This window comes from Desarmillaria tabescens (genome assembly GCF_030435595.1).
Source record: "Desarmillaria tabescens strain CCBAS 213 chromosome Unknown EV420scaffold_52, whole genome shotgun sequence".
Taxonomy (NCBI): domain Eukaryota; kingdom Fungi; phylum Basidiomycota; class Agaricomycetes; order Agaricales; family Physalacriaceae; genus Desarmillaria; species Desarmillaria tabescens.
Window position 1 is genome coordinate 312,349 of NW_026848351.1, and position 21,433 is coordinate 333,781.

Here is a 21,433-nt window from a genome sequence, read left to right on the forward strand (position 1 = left end):
TTTTCGACTTGGAAGAGTTGAAGTGGTGATTGCACAGCCACCAGTGCGAATCGATGATCTTTCCAAAAATAGTGCTACCTTTTTGATGCTCACCCACTTCCTGAACGAAACTTGACATGGTGTTGACTTGCACTTATAATAACTTCGTGAAATGTCATGGAAGATGAATACATGCTTGTAAATCGTCCCTACGACCATAAACATGACGCCGTCCTCCTTGTCTTAGTCAGAAAATACTAGGCTAGCAGGCAGGTAGACACCACGGCCACCGTTCGTCTGTACCTGCTCCTGTGGCCTGCGCTACTTCAGATTGGCTATGGCATGCTATCATCGTGACAGTACTACCCAATGGTTTATCTATCGGCCTCGAGGTGTTGGGTCGGCCATCCTAGTTGCCTTCGCCTACTATGTCTACACCAGAAACACCTCTGTTCGTTCTTCTCGAGCTACTGAATGCTAGGGACTTCCATGGGAAAGCCTTTCCCATCGCGTTCCATCGTCCGGAAGGAAGTCCTCAGCTGTCCGTGGAAGAGGGTGTCGAATACATCCGCAAATTCTCTTCATCAGGCGAATTGACACGTCTTCTACAAGACCACGGCGCCGTCGTATTTCGCGGATTTGGGCATCCCTCGGCGGAAACTTTCTCAAAGCTTGTTATTGCTGCTGAGGAAGCCCGAGGAAACAAACCTTTTGAACAGATTGGCCTTGCTGGAAAAAGACTCACTAAGGCACCAGAAGTATTCAGTGCGAACGAAGGTCCTCGGACTCGTAGATTCTACCAACATAATGAGGTGAGTCGGACACTCGAATATACCTTTTGTTATTTAACATTTCTGCTTTTAGTACGCTCGGTACACCCATTTCCCCGGCTTCATTCATTTCTATGCCACGGTGACCGCCGACGAAGGTAAGAGCATGCCTGCCGGAACTCGATTCCATCTCATCAACTAACGACTTCCTTCTAGGTGGCAAATCACCCATTGCCAACATTCTTGAGATTTATGAACGGGTCAAAGAAGAACTGCCGGAGTTTGTTGAAGAACTTGCGAAGCGTGGTCTAACCATGCGGCAAGTTTATCCTCCCGCCGGACACAATAGAGGAAATGTGAGAACCAACCATTTGATCTGATGGCAATGTCCAAATTGACTGTCCCTTTCATTAGGGAAATTACTTCGACTGGACCCAAGAGTACTGTTTTGGACAAAAGATATTGCCGGAGGACGACGAGCCGACACGGCGACGCAAAGAGGAAGAGCAGGCGCGTAGGCTCACTCCTCGTTTCAAATGGTTGGACGATGGCTCTCTGGAAGTCATTCAAGATGTCCCAGCCTTCCGCCGTATAAACCCCGACATGGTTCAACGGCCTTGCCGGTGTGTTATCTATGGTCACTTTCTCTCATGAAGGTACCTTACAAACAACTTCATGTAGGCCAGCGTGGGTCTGCCATCGACCAAAAAGCAACCAAACCCCCCTTCATTGGGACGGACGGACTGCACTTACGTCGTGACCCTGATTTCCCTAAATCATTTAACCTCTTGCTAGATCTCCGACCTGGATATGGTGACGGGACACCAATCCCTGAGAAATGGCTAAATCGTGTCATCGAGATCACCCGCGAATTGGAATATGTACATACATGGGAAGCTGGCGACTTGGTATTCGTTCATAACCATCGCACAACTCATGGACGCGCGCCATGGGTAGGCGAGAGAGTAGTAAGTCAAGTCTTACGTTCCAAATGAAGTAATTGGTTAACAATTTTGCAGGTTCTGGTAAGCATGTGGGACGCTTTACCCGGAACGCTCTCAGAGTACTAGGCGCAAGGAGATAAAACAAAATGTGTAGTGTCTGTAACAGTCAAACTTGAATGATATATCACGACGACATTGTAGATACAACGCTACACTAGGAAAAAGTAGTGGCGCTTTACAAGGCACCGCAAAACAAGAAAGGCCGGTATCGTAAATTCAATGCATTATCACAGGTCTCCAGCTTGTTACGAAACATTTCAGTATGAGCCTCCGGATATCTGCATACACCTGTCATCAACACTAACGGCAGCAACAAGAATGATCTCCTTACAGTAGCATCGTTGCTAACGATAGTACCCTCTTCACCGCCCGTGATGGTGAGAGCCGAAAAATCCCAAGTCCTAATGAGTCAGTCAAACACGTTGCTTTTGCGGGCACCACTTGAACTCCATTCATACCCTGAACATGCCCCGCAATCGACGGTGAGGCGCTTTGCGTCAGAGTCAACTCTATATGAAGGAACAAAATAATAATGATGAATCCCTCGATTTACGAAACTTCATAGACACTACTCACGCTACAGTTGTGGCAGACCCTGTGAAGTTTATGTCCCTTAATGTCCTGTAAGTATTACGAACACCTCCAATCTCAAGAGAGACGTGCTCACGAAATGGGCGCGCCAGTCCCCGGGGTTCCGTCATCATCGGGATACGACTGGGTGATCAGAACACCGAATTCTTCAATTCCGCTCAGTTTGTTTCTGTGGAGTATATCAGTCAACGGCCTCCTTCATGCATGGTGCCTTTTGCTCTACCCAGAGTAGGTGATGCCGGAAACCGAAGCCGAAGAGGCGGAGGCGTCCACCTTAATTCTATATCGAAAGAGCCTTCAGCGACGTATATACGAATGATGACGTGACGGTCCCACCTCAGACCATATAATGAATCGGTGACGGTATTACCACTGATAGTTACGTCGGTAACCGACTTGTCGCTAGCGATGGAACCGATGGATATACCGTGGCCTCCAGAGCACTGATTATTTAAGAACCTCGAACCCCACTTAGAGTGGTGACGAGATGCATAAGCCAGACACGTACTTGATGTTTGTCCCGTCGTTAATAGCTAGACAGTCGTCCTGATTCTTTACGACGCTGTCTTGAATAGTCACGTCGTCTGCAGAGACATCAAAACCCTGAGTGAATGTAAACTAGCTTGTTCGGTAGTGAAACCAATGGTACTCACGTCTGTATTATGACCCAAGTCATCAACATCGCCAGCGCTGTTATCAACCTACGGAGACAGTGACCAAGGGACTCCCAAGGAATTTACAGCTACCTACAGTGATACTAGTAAAAGTAAGACCATCACTATTGCCGATGGAAACGGCCTGCGCAGGGGTATTCAGCACCTATCAAACGAGGTTTGAGAATGAGGCTTTAGTGAAACTCCTTTCCAGGCTGACCGTAAAGTCGGAGTATGTCCCCGAACCCTTGAACCTACAAAACTGTCAGCCGCGAAGTTAAAGCACCATATGGAACTCAGGCAGACTTCAAGAGCGGATGAGGCTTTGCGACACCCCCGTTCGTGCCTTCGCCGTCCCAATACAAGGCACCATTACCCTATCCTTCTGGGTCAAGTCATCGTCAAGGTACATCAGAAATTTTTACCAACGTTGAACTCAAATCCCGCCCCGTTGAAAGTAATGTCGGTGCCATCAATGGTGAATAACGGTCCAGAAGCTGATAACGGCCGTTCAGCTAAAGTTTGAAGAGTAAAGAGATGGCGATGCACGTACAAGTCGTCTGGGCGAAAGTGATTGAGCCGGCCATAGTAACAGTCGCGCCATCGGCAGGCTGGAAAATCATAAAAGAAATAAATCCTACGCTTATCGGGATTCATCACAATTACCTCCAGTGTAAGGGTATCTATGTGCGTATGGATTTAGCACACATCAAAATTGTAACGCGAGATGGCTTACTCCCGCTAGGAACAGTGAAGGCTTCGATTGTCACCGTTGTACAGTCAGAAAGATCTGAAGCTGTAGCGACGGAGTTGACGGTGCAGCTAGCACGCTTAGCGGGTCTAGAACCACGTGGGATACTTGTTGCCGTCACGACAACAGCCGCTGCAATGAAGGCTCGAAAGAGAGAAGACTTGAACATTGTAGCTTGGGAAAGGAGCTGAAGAGGAACCTGAGAGTGTGGATGAAGTATCATCCCGCTCCCTTATAACCTCTTTATCCAAGTGCAGTTTCTCACACCACAATAATCCTGAGAGAAAAGGTCAATGTTGGAGAAGAAATCTCTCGCTATCACCACGCGCCTCGCCTACAGGGTTGCTCCTAAAATAAATCTATGTTAATTATAGAACTCGCGTACGATGCGTACATTTGATTTACCTAAGTAATTCCAAAATCAGGCTCAAGGGTCTATATCAATAATGATCCTCACAATCATATGAACCACTTATTAGGCGACGGATGCGGGACCGACAGAAAAACCAGTGGATCGTCAAACTCGTATGGCTCCGAATAACGACAATGTCGTTGGTTTTTTTTTCATGTTGACCCTTAACCTGATTTTGTTGAGGCTCTGGCAACCTCTGCCTCCGAGTCGGTACTTATCTGAGGCGGCCCGTTTAAAGCTTGGAATTTCCCCGACCGGTAGTAGAATTACTCACAAGAAGATATTCCAGCTTAACCCATCAAGACTTGTCCTATAAATAACACCGGCAAGAAAAATTAACCTGCTCACGAGGAAACACTAGTGTGGCGCCGAATACGAGAATCAGTCCTCTGAGCAACTGGCGGTCCGTGCAGCAGCAGCAGCCGCTTAGTACCGTGACGCGAGATCCATGAGGATCTATTCCACCATGACTGCACCGGCCCGTCTGCAGATTCCGTTGCTCATCCGAAATCTTACCGCGTTTGCGAGTCGAGGGCCGCAGTTTGTCGGTGTCTGTTATTTCGGCTGTGTGTCAAGACTTGCGAGCATTGACAAGAAATGCCGAGGCTCAGTCGTTGAGAGCACAGCCCTATTTATCAAATAACTTGCCAGTTCTCCGTCACACACACTGTGTTCGGCTTGTTAGCGACATTGAGCGAGCATGGACAAGCGATTAAGATACTGACTAGAGTGACCATCAGAATCTATTCAAATAGATGGTCTATCAACGCTGCTACTACCCTCACATTCACGCTATTCCCTATCAGCCGGTATTTCGTCTTTCTCGACACATCGTCAGGCCACTGGAATAGTAACGGGTCAAAGTCAAATATACGGAGCAGCTCGTCGGGCGTAAAATATCGCAACCGTAGGGGTCGTAGAATAGCTAGGTCTGCAGTCGAAAGAAATTCGTCAAACGTCTTGGTTGTCTTTCCTAGAATGAGCGGATGAAAGAAAGTTTCTAGAGGAACTGGACGTACGTCGAGGTCTTCGTTCATCTGCAGAATAGACCCAGCTCGCTCAACAAGATGCGTGTAGCCTATAATAAAAGTGAGTTTACACACGGCATCTCAACGTTCAAAACGCTTACCACTTGTAAAACAACATGTCTTTCTATCTCCAGGCAGCACGATATCAAACAACCGGCCCCACTTGGTCAGCACCCTGTCCGGAATTGCATAACCTTCCCCGTCGTCGTCCAGATAGTCCCTCACCGCCTTGATCTCTCCTGCCACCCGTCCAGGTATCTCTCTGAGAACCACTCCATTAACCTCGCCAACCCAAGGCTCCTTCCTCGCAAGCAAATAATACCTCAGCCGCGAATTCGGTATGCCAAACTGCAGCGGGGTCAGCAAAAACTCGCGTACGGAGTACCCCAGCTCGCGCAGGGACGTAAGAAGGACTTGACGCGTGCTTGAAGTCTTTCGGACCCGTCAGTCCATAACTTGATATGATAATGGATGCGAGAATGGGCACCTCGAACCCGGCAACGTTCTCCACTAGTATATGGCTAGGCCTCTGCGTCGGGGCTAGTTCAGGAAGGACAGTCTGTACAATATGCAAGAACGACTTGGCCCGAGGATCCCCTGCTCCTTTAGCGTTCGGGTTAAGCACTGTGTATGGCTGGCACGCAGGAGAGAGGAGCCACAGATCCGCTCCCAAGTCGCCTAAATTTGTTGCTGTCAATGTCGATATGTCCACCTGCAGATGAGCTCAGCCAGTAGAAATGATTTGGGCTGGCAACGGACCCGATGCACAATTCCTTCCCCGTAATTCCTGCTGTATATCCTGCACGCGTTCTGGTCCCAGTCAAATGCACGAATAACGCTTGCAGAGACTCGGCTTTTCATTAGGGCACAGTGAAGACCGCCTGTGCATTTGCAAGTAAATGGATATGCGAAAAAGAAAAGACAGACAAGTACCTATCCCACTGTAAAATTCCAGCGCTCGCACCATGGTATCAACAGCCCTTGGTAAACGATCATGATGTCAATGGCAACAGTAACAGACTTTTTCGGGTGTTGCCGGTACCTAAATTGGGGAGGTTATTTCCAGATTGGGGTTTGGTTGGAAATCGTGGCGCGTCAACGTCGCGTCGCGCTTTTCAATTTACATCCACGCATTCTTGACTTCTATTTCCCAGTTACTCGTGGTGGGAGCATCTAAATGCTCCGAGGCGATGCTAGAGTCCCTCAAATATGTCCAGAATGTTCTTTACGGCTGTCTCAGGGCTCGAATTCAACAAAAGGAGAGGGGTTTTTCAGGTCTAATCATTGCAGGGCCAGTGTAATATCGATTCTTATCAGACGAGAGCGGTGAATTTTTGGTAGACTCCTCTTTTCCCGTCTTGGCTTTATCTACTAGATGACGTCGCTGGACGATTCCTTGGCACGGACTCGAAAGATACTCAAGTGGCTGATACACACAGACCACAACACTGGGGCTCAAAATGATTCCCTTGACCCCAAGAATTTGGCACTCTCCCACTGACGACTACCATGTCGAACGCTACGAAGGACGTACCTATCGACCTCCACATCCCCGACAACTACGTTCAGCACGCCCTGACAACGACCAAACCACGACCTCCAATCACTCTCGCCAATATTCTCAATGAAATCAACTGGCTCTCCTTCATCATTCTCACCTCTACCCCAATAATGGGAGTTATCGGCGCTTATTACACCAAGCTGAGATGGGAGACCGCTGTCTGGGCTCTTGTATATTACTACGTCACTGGTCTTGGTATCACGGCAGGGTACCATCGTCTCTGGGCTCATAGGTCATATAATGCTTCAAAGCCGCTCCAGTATATGCTCGCCATGGCGGGAGCTGGTTCCCTGGAAGGATCGATCAAGTGGTGGTCTCGAGGTCACCGTGCGCACCACCGGTATACAGACACTGATCTCGATCCATACAATGCTCACCGGGGATTTTTCTACTCGCATGTTGGCTGGATGCTCGTCAAGCCTAGGCGGAAGCCCGGTGTCGCGGATGTCAGTGATCTGAGCAAGAATAGTGTTGTGAGGTGGCAGCACAGGCATTACTTGACGCTCATCTTGACGATGGGGTTCCTCTTTCCCTCTGCGATCGCGTGGCTGCGATGGGGTGACGCGAAGGGTGGGTTCGTATATGCTGGTGTTTTGCGACTAGTCTTCGTGCATCACGTCAGTTTTCAAGCGCCCATTATTTTCGGCACGAAGCTGACCATCGTATTGGGTTTAGTCGACTTTCTGCGTCAATTCTCTCGCTCATTGGCTCGGGGAGACTCCTTTCGATAACAAGCCTACGCCAACGGACCATATGATCACAGCTTTCGCTACCATCGGTGAGGGATATCATAACTTCCACCACCAAGTACGTGTCATTTCATGTTTGTCATATACACTCGGCATCTGACACTCGGGCTCGCAGTTCCCGATGGACTACAGGAACGCGATCAAGTGGTACCAGTACGATCCCACGAAATGGTTCATTTGGTCGATGCAGAAGATTGGACTTGCGAGTCATTTGAAAGTTTTCCCTGAGAATGAAGTTCGCAAGGGTCAACTGACAATGCAACTCAAGCGTCTTCGGGAGACCCAGGAATCGCTTACTTGGCCCATGAACAGTGATGACCTACCTGTTATTTCGTTCAAGAGCTGTACGTCTTTTCTAACTCTATCCCACCAGAAAATAAGCTGACTTTTATGTAGTCCAGGATCAGTCACTGAAACGTCCCCTCATCCTCATTTCAGGTTTCATTCATGACGTTTCCACGTTCATGGATGAGCACCCCGGTGGAGCTCATCTCCTTGTCAAGTTCATCGGCAAGGATGCTACCACAGCCTTCTTCGGTGGTGTGTACGATCACTCAAACGGAGCTCATAACGTACGCTATCGTCTTGACATCCCTGTTTTTCGCTCGTTGAATCATCACCATCTGCTAGAGTCTCGCTATGAAGCGTATAGGTATACTTCACGGTGGACATCCTCATATCTTGGACATCGCCAAACGGATCCCGCCTAGTCAACAGTTGAAAATTGCGCGCTACAATGAACTGAGCTCCAACTATGCTAGCAGCACCGCCTGGAGTGATGAAGAGGGGTCGGCGGAAGGTACCCCTGTCAAGAAGCTTTCGTTGTTATAAGAGAAGGTTCTCGTTACTGAACCCTTTCCCCCATGCCGTCCTTGTTTCCAGATATTAAACTGATTCGCTGTCATAAATGTTGTATTTCAATTGTGCCCGTCTGCAATCTTAACGATAGTATGTTCCATGCACTATTTCTCCTGCCTTATCTGGAGAACAACAACAGAAAATTTGAATTGTGGGCATGCTCTCCGTACGCTACCAGTAGGATCTACGTTCGGAAACGTGCCGGAAACGGTTTTGAGTAAGTCCAGGGTCTCATGACCGCGCTTTTACCCCATCCGATCCCCGATCATCCCCGCATCCAACCCTGCCAACAACCATTGTGATATCATTCCAAGGATTATCCGGAATCGCGTAAATGCAGCGGTAATTAAACGACGAGCGTAGCCATGGATACATATAATCGTCGGTATGGCGCCCAAATCCGACCAGTCCGCGTTCCGCGTTCCGTCTTTCGTCATCGTTTTTTTTTCCTTGGCAAACCTAACCCTTCTCTTACCTACAGCGAGACATCGCTCTATCAACGGCACGCCGCCTTTCCTCCTGCAAGACAATGGTTGCTTCGTAGACATCGGTGCGCTAAATAGACCGACGTAGTGTGCGGAGAAAGTGTGTTTTTACATTTTGTTGCATTTATTGTTTTTTTTTTTTCCTGCTCGCTTCACTATAACTCTGACAGGCTATCCGGAGTATGATTATTTCGCTTTGTATTTTGCTCTTTTTGTGGCGCCTTGCGCCATTGAGCTCCGTAAGAATTGAAGCCTCATCCATTTCTTTGCTCCCCTCTTTTTTTTTTTTTGTTACGACTTGGTTTGTGAACGTAACCTAGAGCTTCTTCTACCAAATAGCTGATCACCGTTGATTTAGGGATTGATTTGGAAGTTCGAAAGCTGCACTCTTCCTTTCCTCATTCAGGGCAACGGTTTCGGCAAACGGTGCTCTCAGGGTGACAAGAAGCGATTCCTTGATTTCTGCGGTCTTCTTACCGAAATATCTCTCGGTAGTAAAGCTCCGTCTGTTGAGCGTTAAGTATACATTCTGCGGGACGCTCGAATAACAGACTCGCTGGATGTTGCCTCGAACCCAGTTACCGAAAACTTCGAGAGGGCGAGCAGCATAGGAATAGCCTTCTTCTGGATGCGTTTCTACGACTCTCGAACTGATCTAACAATGCTCTGCAGTAACCTCCAAGAAAATCTGCAGCACCTTGGAGGTCGATGTTTTTAGGCTTCACAATGACCGTGACGACATTTGCACCTTCCTGCCCCATGTTGTAAGAATAAAGGTCCTATGGCACAAAATTAACTTCGAGAGGCTCGAAGACTTGAATTACGCATGCTAGCCCAGAATACAAAGCCCATTGCGGCGCCGTATCCACTTTAGAGATACTGGACCATGTCACACCTCCGGGGAAGGTCCACGCCTAGGCTGTACTCCGTCAAATCGAAGCGTATGCGTACCTCGCTACTTTCTTTCGCCACGGATAGTGAGATAGTGGTGGAGGTCCAGGACTTCGTTGCGTTCTCGAAGATTCGCCTCTTTGCTGATGACTCTGGTGTAAGAACAAAAAAGTTATGCATGAAGCAACGCGTATTGCGTAGTGTTCGACCCCCCCTCGATCGAGGTGTCTGGAGCAAGCTCTGTAAAAGGTGAGTTTCGACAAGATGGCATGGCACGCATACTCTTTCGACAAAGCCAAGAACCATCGATACCAGGCTCTTGGAGCGAGCGATTGACAGTATATGCGGACTTTTGGACGCCCGCGCTACATTCGGCGCTCATCGTAAAGCCTGACAACGTTGTCTTGCTGGAATAGAGATGAGCGTACTGATTCTCGTTCGTGCCAATTAATGACTTTTGAACTCACAAAGTCCTTCAAAAACTCGTCTTACTCGGAGGTGGATTGCACAAAGTGCGCAAACTCTACATTACAGCTGTCCAGCATGTTAATCCAGGTACGAGACTGTACGATTTCCTCGTGGTAGCGCCGGGTAAGATAGACAAGGCAGGTTCCAAGTTTGGGAGTCGGAAAGTAGACTGACCAAGCACATCACCCATACAAGAGTCCCATGAGGAATGCAGACAACACTATTCTCAAGCTGGCCGTACCCTATTTTATACGTAGCTCCAAACATTATCACTGGGACTTAATTGTCGGTACCTTCTGAGTGACTCGATACTCCGGAGCGCGGCAGGCCATAGTCGAGCTCCCGGTTTCACACGGCGCTTTGCTCAGGTCAAGAGTTCGTCGCTGTTTAGGTTCCCATACGAACTCTTTACTCACCCTTCACCCCCATTTTTGAAGGGGTGAAAGTCCCGCCTGTCTCGTTGTCGATAATAAGTAATTGATCCGAGTCCTCAAGCATTTTTACTGAGGTTGGTATTCTTTTAAGGAGCGGCATGGATCCAAGATAAAGGGGAAGTATCCGTTGAAATTCAAAGGCTACTAGGCAAAGAAATAGCCACGGTTCATTATAACAGCCCCGCAGTGCATATGCCAGCTATTCAAGAATCAAGATAGGATTGGCCAGACGGACTCCGAGTTTGAGCTCGACTCAAGCTCAGATCTCCAAAGATCAAAAAGACATCTCGATTGCTCAAGTTCGAGATGTGGTTGCCCCTAGTAGAACCGTAAAAGTAGCAGAAGTTAATAATCATCTGAAAGTGCAAGTAAAACGAGAGCCTTGTCTAAAAGTAGCGAGGAGTAGCGCTGTTACACGACGACGATCTCAAAGGCCGGATTGACATTGGCGAAAATCGAAGCAATCCATTGAGGCGTTGGAGTACCAGTTCATTCGACCAACAAGCGCAGAAAAGATTTGGAAAAGACAGATAACTTAACAGAACTTGAGCAAAACAAAAGCAAATGATGATCGTGGCGTATTGATCGAGTATTGATGGTCAGTCACGTTGCTGACTGGCACTTGTACTCGACTGTCACCATCACTGGCATGTCGCTAATTAGTGATACCGAGTACGTTCACGACCTTGAATTACAGCCGTGCTCTGATTATTTCGCAGCTATCTCATACACAGTCTCAGACTCAACTACCTACGCGACGTCGAGGATCCTTATGGCCGCCGTCTCATCTCTCTCGACTCGTCCTACACTTCAAATCCTTACATCCTCGCCGCCTCTCTTGCTGACGTTGACCGATGGCCCGAACTCGCTATGCCGTCTAGCCCTCAAATCTCCGACGACGAAGAACAACAACCAGGCGCAGGCGCCAAAGGGTTGAAGTATACTCAGACGATCATGGGTGGACGTACAGGCGGGCTGGGATTGCGTGTGAGTGGGAAACGAGCGTCTGTGAGCAAACGAGCGTCGACGTTGCTATCATCGACAACGGAGCCGGATGTAGTGAAGAACTTTGTGGGAACGAGTGCACCGGTCAATGAAGAAGCAGAGGTCGAGGAGGTAGCAGAAGGGACGCCAGAGATCAAGGTGCAGGAGGCACCACCAGTGGTAGAGGCTCCCCAGTTTGTTCCACGATTCAAAGGTGCTGCTGAGATGGAACGACGACGACGACTGAGGATGGCAGCGAGGAGAGGTCCCGACGCAGCCCCGCCCCCTGGTCCGCCCCCGACGCTCAGCTTTGACGATTCTTCGAGTGACGAAGACAACGCTGTCTCATCTTCGTCCTCATCATCGACTTCTTATGGTGCAAATGATAGCATGGACGACGACGACTTTGACCCGTGCGTATATGCTGTCTTTGTGTGATTATATACTAAACTATTTACAGTGAATTTGCGGCAACGACAACACGTACACCAGGAAACTTTGACAGCGCCTCTGACATGAACTCTATGCTCTCCCTTTCAAATTCCCGACGCTCCCGCCCCCGACTCACGCCCGCCTCAGGAAAGCTCTCGCCTAATCGCCCACGTGCAGAGTCTCGTCCTCACAGACCACAGCGTAATCCCACTACAGAAATGTCCTTTACACGGAAACGCATCGTACCTCCCAAGCCTCCAGCCGTGTCTGCTCTTTCTGCGATGCTCAAATCAGCGGGTACGACCACTAATCCGTTCAGCGAGCTCTACTCGTTGATCAGTGGACGCGGCGAGAATGCGTCATCGTACGTCCAAGTCTACTTTCCCCATGCACAAGGGCCCAGAAACAAGGCTATGGAGCTCAGTGTCAGGAAGGATGCCTCAGTCGAAGAAGTCATTGGGTTTGCACTATGGACGTATTGGGAAGAAGGATGGAAACCCAAGCTCGATGAAGGTCTCACTGAGGAAGACGAGAAATGGAACACTCAACTCAGTGCCATCGGGTGGATACTCAGAATAGCTGAGGATGACGGTGAAGTGGACGATGACTTTCCACGTATGTCTCTTTTTCGCCTTATTCAATCATACTCATAGTCTCCCAGCCCCGGATCGAATGGGAAAAATCGTCAAATTCAACGCAGATGCCTACGCCGTCTTGGAAGCCAACCCTGCCCAAGGTTAGACTTTCTTCTTTCTCTCTATCCCTTCTCACCATCTCCCTAGTCGCCCAGAACCGTATACTCCAAAGCAAGATTCAACGACGACCCTCTCGAACAGCCGTCGCCAAGAAACCCCAGAATCAGAATCAGAACCCAGGATCGTTGCCCCCAGCAGCCACTACCGGCGCTCCCGTATTTGGCTCCAACCTCGGCTCCCTACCGCTCTCAACCAGTCTAGGTTTATCATCCAGTGGGCCGCAGATGTTCTTGAGAATCAGAGTAGCAGACGCAGCCGATGCAGGGCACATATCCACTACTATCCCTGTGTATGTTCATTTTTTCACAACCTCGTTCTTTTCTGACCCCGATTCCAGTTCTGCCGAGATGTACATGCAGGAGGCCCTCGAGATGGTCTGTCGTAAGCGTAAGCTTGACAACCCGAAAGAGTACGCACTGCTGCTCGCGGATATGAGCATCCTCATCCCGCTGGACCGTACCGTGGCCAGTCTGCAAGGCAAGCGGGAGCTCGTGATCATCAAGAAGAGCAGGCTTGGCGGAGACGTTCTCAAGGGTGCTGGGCGGACGACTGACCCGAACGGTTAGTCCGCCATTATCATTACTTTCATTTCTGACGCCATCTTCAGCATCAATATTCAAACGTATTTCCGATACGCCAGAAGTCAAACTCAGCTCTGCATTGGATTACACTGCTGCTTACAAGGTTAGATTCTTCGTGTCCATAATGCCCTATGCTAACTCCCCTCTAGAAATACACGATATCCCGCAAGATGCCTATGCTCGTCGCCAAACAGGAAAAGACCCTCGCAATCGACGGAGTCTATATTCACGTACGCCCCCTCCTCCCTTCTCCCCTTTCCCCCTTTCCCCCACTCACCCCTCCCCCCCTCTAGATCATGCCCTCCACAAACAAAGCCAAAGCCGTCTTCGACAATGGCAAAACGTACTCGTACCACATCAAGAGTATCGTCGACTGCCAACAGAGCACCAAGAGCTCGAACATCTTCAAGCTGGTACTTACGGGGAATAAGAGGTATGATTTCGAGGCGGAGAGTCCGAAAGCAGCGGGGGAGATTGTGCAGACTATTAGGGGTATGAGGGCGGCGTTGGAGAGGAGTGGGACGGTCAATAGGAGTAGGAGGAGTCGACATGGCGGGGCGGGGTAGTGGTGGGATTATATTATTGTGCGAGATCGTGATACGGGACCGGTGCGACCATCTGCTTCATTATCTTAAACGCAGTCTACCACTTTTTTGGGTTGAGGCAGGTAGCAGGACTTCTGTTCTCAACTTTAGGTGACAAAGATGATTCAACTACTACTGCCTATCGTTATGATATTACCTTGAGCTTGATTTAGGTTCGGGCTCTTTATCGTGTGTACACACAGGACGCTATGACATTATATCCAGTCCTCAGTATCATTACCGACAACTCAATTGTCGTTATCTTGTAGGTGACTCGACATTAAAGCGCCGCCTCGCAGTTCGGGTTCTCATACAGACTTTTTACTCACCTTCTCCTTCATGACTTGAGGATCAAACTCAAAGTCCCAATCGTAACGCGTAACCTCTCGTTTCGTTGTCGATATGATCCTCCTACGTCGCGCAGTCTCGCATATTGCCATTCTTCTGAGCAGTGGTATGTGTCCGATATGAAGCAGGGGATGGCCAGCTGGAGAATAGTGTTGTCCGCATTCCTTGTTAGACTCTTGCACTATTTGTTCAGTCTACTTTCTACTTAGAAACTTCCTTGTCTGTCTTTCTAAATAACGTCCTTCCCAACTCTCCCCTGAAGCACAGGACTTTTACACCTCTTGTAGTAATGTCTGAGCTCGCCGTCTCTAAAGACAGAGGTACAATGAATCAATGACGGCTAAGCAGTCGAACATCTCAGGATTACGACTGCGGTCAGTCATGAATCAATTGCTCGTACACTCTCCCTTATGAACAATCCACACATCTGCAACAAACGTCACGTTTTATATGAGAGAACAATTTCGTCTAATTTCGGCGCTGAGAATATAGTACCGTATGGAGTCAAAGGGTTTTACTAACGACAACCTACTTGCGGAGCTTCTTCACCGTACCCTCCTGTTCCTCCTCATCGCCGTCACTCCACGCCGTGCTACTGGCATAGTTCGAGCTCAATTCATTATACCGCGCAATCTTGAGGCGTTGGCTGGGTGGAATTCGCTTGGTGATATCCAGAATGTGAGGATGTCCGCCGTGGAGTACGCCGACGCGCTTCATGGCGAGAAGCTGATGAGGTATGAGTAAGCTGAAGACAGTCAAAACAGGGACGTAACATACATTATGAGCAGCATTCGAGTGGTCGTACACACCACCGAAGAAAGCCGTAGTCGCGTCCTTGCCGATGAACTTGACAAGGAGATGCGCACCACCAGGGTGCTCATCCACGAACGTCGAAACATCGTGAATGAAACCCGAAATGAGAATGAGTGGACGCTTTTGCGACTGCGTTTGGACTGTAACGAAAAAATTAATGATCTTGGCAGGGCGGGGTGGGAAAAAGACACGTACAACTGTCGAATGAAACAACAGGTAAGTCATCACTATTTGAAGGCCAGGCAAGCGATTCCTGAGTCTCCCGAAGACGCTTGAGCTGCATCGTCAGTTGACCCTTGCGAACTTCATTCTCAGGGAAAACTTTCAAATGACTCGCAAGTCCAATCTTCTGCATCGACCAAATGAACCATTTCGTGGGATCGTACTGGTACCATTTGATCGCGTTCCTGTAGTCCATCGGGAACTGCGAGCCCGCGTGTCAGATGCCGAGTGTATATGACAAACACAGAATGACGCGTACCTGGTGGTGGAAGTTGTGATATCCCTCACCGATGGTAGCGAATGCTGTGACTATATGGTCCTTTGGTGTATGCTTGTCATCAAAGGGGGTCTCTCCAAGCCAATGAGCGAGGGAATTGACGCAGAAAGTCGACTAAGAAAAATACGTCAGCTTCATGCCGAAAACAATGGGCGCTTGAAAACTGACGTGATGCACGAAGACTAGTCGCAAAACACCAGCATATACGAACCCACCCTTCGCGTCACCCCATCCCAACCACGCGATCACAGAGGGAACGGCAAAACCCATAGTCAAGATGAGCGGCAAGTAATGCCTGTGCTGCCACCTCACAACACTGCTCTTGCTCAGATCACTGACATCCGCGACACCGGGCTTCCGCCTAGGCTTAACGAGCATCCAGCCAACATGCGAGTAAAAAAAGCCCCGGTGAGCATTGTATGGATCGAGATCGGTGTCTGTATACCGGTGGTGCGCGCGGTGACCTCGAGACCACCACTTGATCGATCCCTCCAGGGAACCAGCTCCCGCCATGGCGAGCATATACTGGAGCGGCTTTGAAGCATTATACGACCTATGCGCCCAGAGACGATGGTACCCTGCCGTGATACCAAGACCAGTGATGAAATAATACACCACAGCCCAGACAGCGGTCTCCCATCTGAGCCTGGTATAATAAGCACCGATAACTCCCATTATTGGGTCGAGGTAAGGATGATGAAAGAAAGCCAGTTGATTTCATTGAGAATATTGGAAAGAGTGATGGGAGGCAGCGGTTTGGTCGTCGTCAGAGTGTGCTGGACGTAATTGTCGGGGATGTTGAGGTCGATGGGTACATCCTTCTTCGTAGGGACGTCAGACATGGTGGTCGTCGTCAGTGGGAGAGTGCCAAATTCTTGGGGTCGAGTGAATCCATTTTTGGGGACGTGTGTTGTGGATTGTGTACCATTGGCTCCATCGTTTTTTGAGGTCAAATTGGAGTTCTGGGCTCTTGACGGTCTGCCGTTCAATGGGAAGCGCCCCGTCGCGGGACGAACACCCATTCATCCATCTTTCAAAACGGATCTAAAGGCAGGGAAAGCACAGAGTCCACCAAAATCCACTCCGGTTTGATACAGGATTGACATCACGTCGGACCGCGGTGCCGGAGCTAACGTTCTACGAAAGAGTAGGCGGACCCAGAGTTTCAATTCTGTCTTCATTGGAAAGATACGAAGTGTTTTGCGAGTTTGTCTTGTGCTTGAATTCCCCCTCCCTCTTCTACACCCAGGCGCCAGTTCAAGCCCTTTTTCCGACATCGGAACCGAAAATGAATAACACCCCAACTTTCTCAGGGAAGATGGACTGGGGAGCAATCGTCGAGCAGTCACCAGGGCAATAGAAGTCCCTATAAGCGCGTCTTTCAGCTCCTGTGCATGAAGGAAGATAGAAGACGCCACAGGTGACTTGGTTACTTGGCAATGAGGCCTTTTGTGCACGCGAAGGCTATCGTGCTGCTGGTGGCGCCGAGATAATCAAGCATCCTTTCGTGCGTCTGGGATGCGTACCACCCTCGCAGCACCATACCATACATTAATGCCGCCATCCCAATTAAAGGGAAAGGAGGACGGTGCTTGACCTTGATCTTCTCGTTGGTGTTCTCCACGTTATGTTTTGCATAATGGTATATCTGCTGGTGTTAGAAATACACTGCCAAAATCTGCATGGCTATTGCTTCCAAGAAAACTGTACAATCACTTCAACGCCACCTCGTCACTCAATCCTTCGGGTCATGTCCACAGGACTGATGCGCACATAACCTATCCAATCAGCCGGCGCCAGGCTCCGCACTAGCGGCCTACAAAACAACCTTTCAGCTCCACAGTCCCAGCACTAAGAAGACCAAATACTCACGGACGCATGAAAGGATCTCGGAACTGCCTCACCTGCAACTCCAGCATCGCCTTTTTCAAGTCTGGAAACTCGTACTCTTTCGTCATTTCATCAATCATAGCTTTGAAATCCCATCCACGCTCTTTATCAAGCCCTTTGGCAAGCAAGAACCATACGGTGAAATGGCACACGAGCGCCGCGCTCTGGCGATCGCCAGTTATCATAGCCTTATCACGAGCAGCACGAATAAGGTTCTGTATGGGAGGAAAAGGAGTGTCCATTCGCATGAAACAGTCCTCGCTGTCTGTTCCCTCCTTGATCCGAATGTATAGATCGGTTTTCGGGTCCCGGTTTAGCTTGAAAATATGATGCAAAAGAGCTGGAGAGCGTTTAAAGCCTTCGACAGCGGGTCCTATCTGGGTAACTGTTGGCTTGGGTGGACCGCGTGCTTTCAACGCCGTTTCCACGGCGTCTTCGAGGCCCATTTCTTTACCACAAATCGCTTTGTGTCTGCTCTTATAGTCCGCAGTCTGGCATTCTCTGAAAAGGGTTTCAAGAAGTTCAAGCAGAAAGGACGAGCACCAGAGACGCACCTCGAACAGTAAGGGACATCTCGCTTCAACGCAGTCCAACACTTGGAACAGTGAGGAAACTTTTGGCCCTCTTCCTCTTTTTTGAGGCAATTGGTGCATGAGTTCGCGCGCCGGCTGGTTCGATCTTTCCAAGCAGCTTTGTCGTCTTTCCACATCTCCTTGGCCGCTTTCCCACCGTAAAGCTTCTTCTTTAGCTCCTTTTCGACCGAATCCATCTGGGCATGCGGAGAATGGCCGAGATTTCTCACTACAGTGATCTTTTGGACGCGGCCGTCCAAGGAACGACAAGTACGTACACTGCACGACGTGATCTGAGTGGAAGGTAGCATCAGCGATAAACAGAAATGCGAAGGTAAAGCGCACAGATGAGTTTTGACCGGAGCATATGTGCCTCAGCAAGCCATAACTTTTCAAACTCGGTCCCATTTTTCTGGCGCTCTTCACGGAGTGAATCCCAGGCGGCATTTGGGAAATGGCATGGTGTCTTAGGAAGGACGGAAATATCGTCGGGAATGATAGCTTTGAGCAAGTCGATAAGGGTATGACCTTCTTTACTGAGATTTTCAAGAGTAAGAATATCTCCCGTAAACCTCCTGGCTTCGTTGAGGTTTCTGGCTATAGCCCCTGCCTCGGATAAACCAACAAGAGCATGTTGCCTGCGGGTAGCACGCGTAGCAGCAAGCCACTTGGATTCAAGATCATGGTAGAGCAGCAGGTCAACAGCCTCTACACCAATATCAAAACGAAGACCGAGAGTGTTTTGGAGAAGTCTGGAATATTCAAACGCCTTGATACCAGTTTCGCATGGCTCCATTTTAAGAGCCAACTCGAGGCAGAATGGGGGGGGCTAGGAGACCTGAACTACAGAGACGCTCCCAAGACACATTCCACTCCTCAGGCTTGGAAAGAGCATGCTGTGTTCTAGGCAATTCAAAAGTGACGGTCACCAGCCTGGAGTTGTCCATTGTGGAGAAGGACAGGAGGCGTGGGAATAATTTCTGTTTCGCACCCACGTCTTTATAGCTCCAACTACTCGGTATACTTGCTAGTTCATGCGTTGTACGAACATCTCAGATCATTCGTTCTCCTTTGCTCTATCAGCTTCCTTCCTTGTTTCCTTTTATCACTCGAAATTCAAACAGGATCACGTCGCCATGCAACTCGGACTTGAACCAAACTTCAACTTAGCCATTTTCGTGATGCCTATAAATCAATGCCACGGTGATGATGTGAGGAGATAATGACCACATCCTTCAATTTCTATGAGCCGCTTACAACATTTCTGTCCTCTGGCCCTTCGCCTCTGCCTGTGACCACTGACCAAAGCTCCTACGAAAGTTGGGAAAGTTTTGCGAACATCGCCGTGCCGCTTCGGGTAACAGCTGCTCGTCTCTCTCTTCTATAAACAGCGGAATGGTCCGGTGGAATGTTGTCGGTGGATAGTTACCATCCAGTTAACGATGGGGGCGTGCAGAGTATTGCTTAAGTAAACTACCTCCCTGGACAGTGTCGAAATCTGACGATGCACGCTAATCGTTTACGTTCATCCGTCTTTCATACTTGTTGACTTCAAGTTGTCACTTAGAATAGTCGGATACAATGTTGGGACCGCTGACATGCAATCATCTAATCTTATTCTACTTACCTTCACTGTCTTAGTTTTGCCATCCGCTCTTCGGTGATCTGGAAGCATTCCGGCATCCCTGTATCTTCCCAGTTTCCCCCGAGAACCATCTGTGCTAGACCAGGTGCACAACCAAAAATACGCGCCATTCCATGACCATTGAACCCGGCTAGGACATACTGACCTGGACAACCAGGAACTGCTCCGACAAACGGCACCGAATCTTTAGTCTTGAAGAAGAACGCGTAAGCTCGAAGTCTCAATCAATCGACTTACTCACCATGCCGAGTATACCTGTCCAACCATACTCCAGTCCCTCTCCCAGAGCCTCCTCTCCGAAATCAGGAAATATCTTCTTGAATGATCGAACCGCATCTTCTTGAATTTCCTCATTAAATACCCGGTCATTTTTGCAAGCAAGTTCAGCACGTGTGGCTTCGCTGAGGCCAGGAATACCCGACTGGTGCCCAAGACTAGCGTTCCATCCGACTTGCGCTGTATAAGCGAATAGAAGTGATGTAAAGCGAATCGCAGTGAATAGGTAGTGTAAGCATACTCGTCGATGAAAACGAAGGGGTTGGGATTATCTTGTGAGCTTGAGCACGCAATAGGCGTTATGAGGGTCTTAATTGGGGAAAGAGGGTATCGGCAAAGGCGTTGGTAGCATGAACGACGATGGGTGTCGTAATAGAACCACGAGCAGTACTTACAACCCAATTCTTGTCGCCGGAACGTTCGATCGCCGTTGCAGGCGTATGCGTAAAAAGGGATAAACCAGATCGCGACCTATGGCAAGGACCGCAAGACAAAGCTTTGCCGGGTGAAGACTTGCGGCATTCCACTCAAATGCGCCAAGGGCCTCAGGAACACGAGTTGCCTGTTGATGCAGCTTGTCAGTTACCTCGCCCGCAATAACTCGTGGCAGAGGGCAAGACCTTTCGCGCTTCATCTTGTTCCAACCACGTTACGCCAGCCGTGTCGCCACCAAATTGCTTGAAGGATTCAAAACTGCTGGTGACATATCGAAAGAAATCCTCTCCCATGATAACATCAAAGGTCTTGCAGTAATCAAAATCGCATTCAATCTTGTGGGTGTCAATAAACCGTTTGACGAGTTGAAGAACGAGCTTCTCGTGCTCGATAATCTTTATTGCTTGCTCGGGGCCGTGGATTTTAGAAAATGCGGCGAATCCACGGAAAGCATCTTTGAAAATCGATGAGGGTCCATGTGAACAAAATAGCTTCGGAAGCATACCTGGACGACAGTGTCCCGCATTTCTACCTGTGGCGCCGGAACAGGCCTCTCTGGCTTCGAGCATTACGATATTTTTGGGTCCATTCGGCGCCGACAACAATTCGTACGCAGTCACGGCTCCCGCCATGCCGGAACCTATAACAACTGCATCGGCTGTAGATGGTATTGGAGAGGAAGCACCTTCATGAAGCAAAGGGTTATGGCGAGTCGTCCTCTGCCAAATTGACAAGCAAGGTCTTTCAAAGGGAAAAGGCGGATTCTGTGAAGGATCTTGGGACATTCTGCTGAGAAATGAAGGAAATAGCGAATTATTGAGGGCCCTGCGACAACGATAAAAAGGGAGCAATAGCGTTAGTGAATATCCAACAAAATGGCACAAGTGGTAGTATTTGAGAACCAAAGAAGAGAGTCATGATAACCTTTGAAGTGAAAGTGGAGAATCTTATCTTTGCTGTCCTCTTATCTCTGCCGGCAAATTGC

The 21,433-nt window shown here is 49.0% G+C and overlaps 9 protein-coding genes across 9 annotated transcripts; 3 read left to right on the forward strand and 6 right to left on the reverse strand.

Moving 5' to 3' along the window:
• Nucleotides 1-407: 407 nt before the first annotated feature.
• Nucleotides 408-1,819, forward strand: EV420DRAFT_1648671 (uncharacterized protein; the record flags this gene model as incomplete). The annotated part of the gene is made up of 6 exons (XM_060478201.1): nt 408-791; nt 844-907; nt 966-1,105; nt 1,164-1,355; nt 1,406-1,717; nt 1,769-1,819. The coding sequence occupies 6 exons, from the start codon at nt 408-410 to the stop codon at nt 1,817-1,819; spliced, it is 1,143 nt and encodes a 380-aa protein (XP_060325293.1).
• A 22-nt stretch (nt 1,820-1,841) lies between these two features.
• EV420DRAFT_1314447 (glycoside hydrolase family 28 protein) lies at nt 1,842-4,153 on the reverse strand. The gene is made up of 18 exons (XM_060468633.1): nt 4,078-4,153; nt 3,988-4,025; nt 3,734-3,947; nt 3,664-3,680; nt 3,551-3,608; nt 3,427-3,494; nt 3,304-3,374; nt 3,218-3,251; nt 3,095-3,163; nt 2,998-3,045; nt 2,853-2,947; nt 2,681-2,803; nt 2,568-2,624; nt 2,421-2,513; nt 2,330-2,365; nt 2,212-2,262; nt 2,085-2,154; nt 1,842-2,031 (listed from the first exon to the last, which is right to left on the reverse strand). The coding sequence occupies exons 3-18, from the start codon at nt 3,915-3,917 to the stop codon at nt 2,011-2,013; spliced, it is 1,095 nt and encodes a 364-aa protein (XP_060325294.1). The 5' UTR covers nt 3,918-3,947; nt 3,988-4,025; nt 4,078-4,153; the 3' UTR covers nt 1,842-2,010.
• A 750-nt stretch (nt 4,154-4,903) lies between these two features.
• On the reverse strand, nt 4,904-6,155 carry EV420DRAFT_1484531 (S-adenosyl-L-methionine-dependent methyltransferase; the record flags this gene model as incomplete). Its single annotated transcript, XM_060470091.1, has 5 exons — nt 4,904-5,238; nt 5,290-5,620; nt 5,676-5,900; nt 5,948-6,069; nt 6,122-6,155. The coding sequence occupies 5 exons, from the start codon at nt 6,153-6,155 to the stop codon at nt 4,904-4,906; spliced, it is 1,047 nt and encodes a 348-aa protein (XP_060325295.1).
• A 135-nt stretch (nt 6,156-6,290) lies between these two features.
• EV420DRAFT_1314449 (delta 9-fatty acid desaturase protein) lies at nt 6,291-8,495 on the forward strand. The gene is made up of 5 exons (XM_060468634.1): nt 6,291-7,366; nt 7,425-7,556; nt 7,614-7,842; nt 7,895-8,070; nt 8,129-8,495. The coding sequence occupies exons 1-5, from the start codon at nt 6,698-6,700 to the stop codon at nt 8,327-8,329; spliced, it is 1,407 nt and encodes a 468-aa protein (XP_060325296.1). The 5' UTR covers nt 6,291-6,697; the 3' UTR covers nt 8,330-8,495.
• Nucleotides 8,496-9,419: 924 nt separating this feature from the next.
• EV420DRAFT_1277340 (uncharacterized protein) lies at nt 9,420-9,620 on the reverse strand (the record flags this gene model as incomplete). Its single annotated transcript, XM_060468026.1, has 1 exon — nt 9,420-9,620. A coding segment is annotated over one exon (201 nt), but the record flags the coding sequence as incomplete, so codon positions are not given.
• A 1,663-nt stretch (nt 9,621-11,283) lies between these two features.
• Nucleotides 11,284-13,952, forward strand: EV420DRAFT_1648674 (stress-activated map kinase interacting protein 1-domain-containing protein; the record flags this gene model as incomplete). Its single annotated transcript, XM_060478202.1, has 9 exons — nt 11,284-11,306; nt 11,354-12,031; nt 12,079-12,665; nt 12,712-12,786; nt 12,833-13,094; nt 13,143-13,366; nt 13,413-13,489; nt 13,536-13,616; nt 13,680-13,952. 9 exons carry the CDS (start codon nt 11,284-11,286, stop codon nt 13,950-13,952), a joined length of 2,280 nt encoding a protein of 759 aa, XP_060325298.1.
• Nucleotides 13,953-14,723: 771 nt separating this feature from the next.
• EV420DRAFT_988461 (delta 9-fatty acid desaturase protein) lies at nt 14,724-16,478 on the reverse strand. Its single transcript, XM_060484268.1, has 5 exons — nt 15,799-16,478; nt 15,613-15,744; nt 15,327-15,555; nt 15,096-15,271; nt 14,724-15,044 (listed from the first exon to the last, which is right to left on the reverse strand). The coding sequence occupies exons 1-5, from the start codon at nt 16,303-16,305 to the stop codon at nt 14,847-14,849; spliced, it is 1,242 nt and encodes a 413-aa protein (XP_060325299.1). The 5' UTR covers nt 16,306-16,478; the 3' UTR covers nt 14,724-14,846.
• Nucleotides 16,479-17,361: 883 nt separating this feature from the next.
• Nucleotides 17,362-18,888, reverse strand: EV420DRAFT_1648677 (uncharacterized protein; the record flags this gene model as incomplete). Its single annotated transcript, XM_060478203.1, has 5 exons — nt 17,362-17,446; nt 17,503-18,021; nt 18,075-18,321; nt 18,371-18,385; nt 18,438-18,888. 5 exons carry the CDS (start codon nt 18,886-18,888, stop codon nt 17,362-17,364), a joined length of 1,317 nt encoding a protein of 438 aa, XP_060325300.1.
• Nucleotides 18,889-19,628: 740 nt separating this feature from the next.
• EV420DRAFT_1721593 (FAD dependent oxidoreductase-domain-containing protein) lies at nt 19,629-21,376 on the reverse strand. Its single transcript, XM_060479767.1, has 6 exons — nt 20,954-21,376; nt 20,634-20,902; nt 20,474-20,575; nt 20,255-20,285; nt 19,979-20,193; nt 19,629-19,928 (listed from the first exon to the last, which is right to left on the reverse strand). Exons 1-6 carry the CDS (start codon nt 21,231-21,233, stop codon nt 19,722-19,724), a joined length of 1,104 nt encoding a protein of 367 aa, XP_060325301.1. The 5' UTR covers nt 21,234-21,376; the 3' UTR covers nt 19,629-19,721.
• Between the last annotated feature and the right edge of the window lie 57 nt (nt 21,377-21,433).

Excerpts from the sequence above, each read along its gene's own strand:
- EV420DRAFT_1314447 (XM_060468633.1), bottom strand. The coding sequence starts at position 3,917 with ATGTTCAAGTCTTCTCTCTTTCGAGCCTTCATTGCAGCGGCTGTTGTC. Across the intron at positions 3,375-3,426 it reads GGGCGGGATTTGAGTTCAAC|GGTAATGGTGCCTTGTATTG; the intron begins GTTGGTAAAAAT and ends CCAGAAGGATAG. Across the intron at positions 2,263-2,329 it reads GGGTCTGCCACAACTGTAGC|AGTTGACTCTGACGCAAAGC; the intron begins GTGAGTAGTGTC and ends TCCTTCATATAG.
- EV420DRAFT_1721593 (XM_060479767.1), bottom strand. The coding sequence starts at position 21,233 with ATGTCCCAAGATCCTTCACAGAATCCGCCTTTTCCCTTTGAAAGACCT. Across the intron at positions 20,576-20,633 it reads AACAAGATGAAGCGCGAAAG|GCAACTCGTGTTCCTGAGGC; the intron begins GTCTTGCCCTCT and ends CTGCATCAACAG. Across the intron at positions 20,194-20,254 it reads CCCTTCGTTTTCATCGACGA|CGCAAGTCGGATGGAACGCT; the intron begins GTATGCTTACAC and ends TCGCTTATACAG.
- EV420DRAFT_988461 (XM_060484268.1), bottom strand. The coding sequence starts at position 16,305 with ATGGGAGTTATCGGTGCTTATTATACCAGGCTCAGATGGGAGACCGCT. Across the intron at positions 15,556-15,612 it reads ATCACAACTTCCACCACCAG|TTCCCGATGGACTACAGGAA; the intron begins GTACGCGTCATT and ends GCGGGCTCGCAG. Across the intron at positions 15,045-15,095 it reads ACTCGAATGCTGCTCATAAT|CTTCTCGCCATGAAGCGCGT; the intron begins GTATGTTACGTC and ends ATACCTCATCAG.
- EV420DRAFT_1314449 (XM_060468634.1), top strand. The coding sequence starts at position 6,698 with ATGTCGAACGCTACGAAGGACGTACCTATCGACCTCCACATCCCCGAC. Across the intron at positions 7,843-7,894 it reads TGTTATTTCGTTCAAGAGCT|TCCAGGATCAGTCACTGAAA; the intron begins GTACGTCTTTTC and ends ACTTTTATGTAG. Across the intron at positions 8,071-8,128 it reads ACTCAAACGGAGCTCATAAC|AGTCTCGCTATGAAGCGTAT; the intron begins GTACGCTATCGT and ends ACCATCTGCTAG.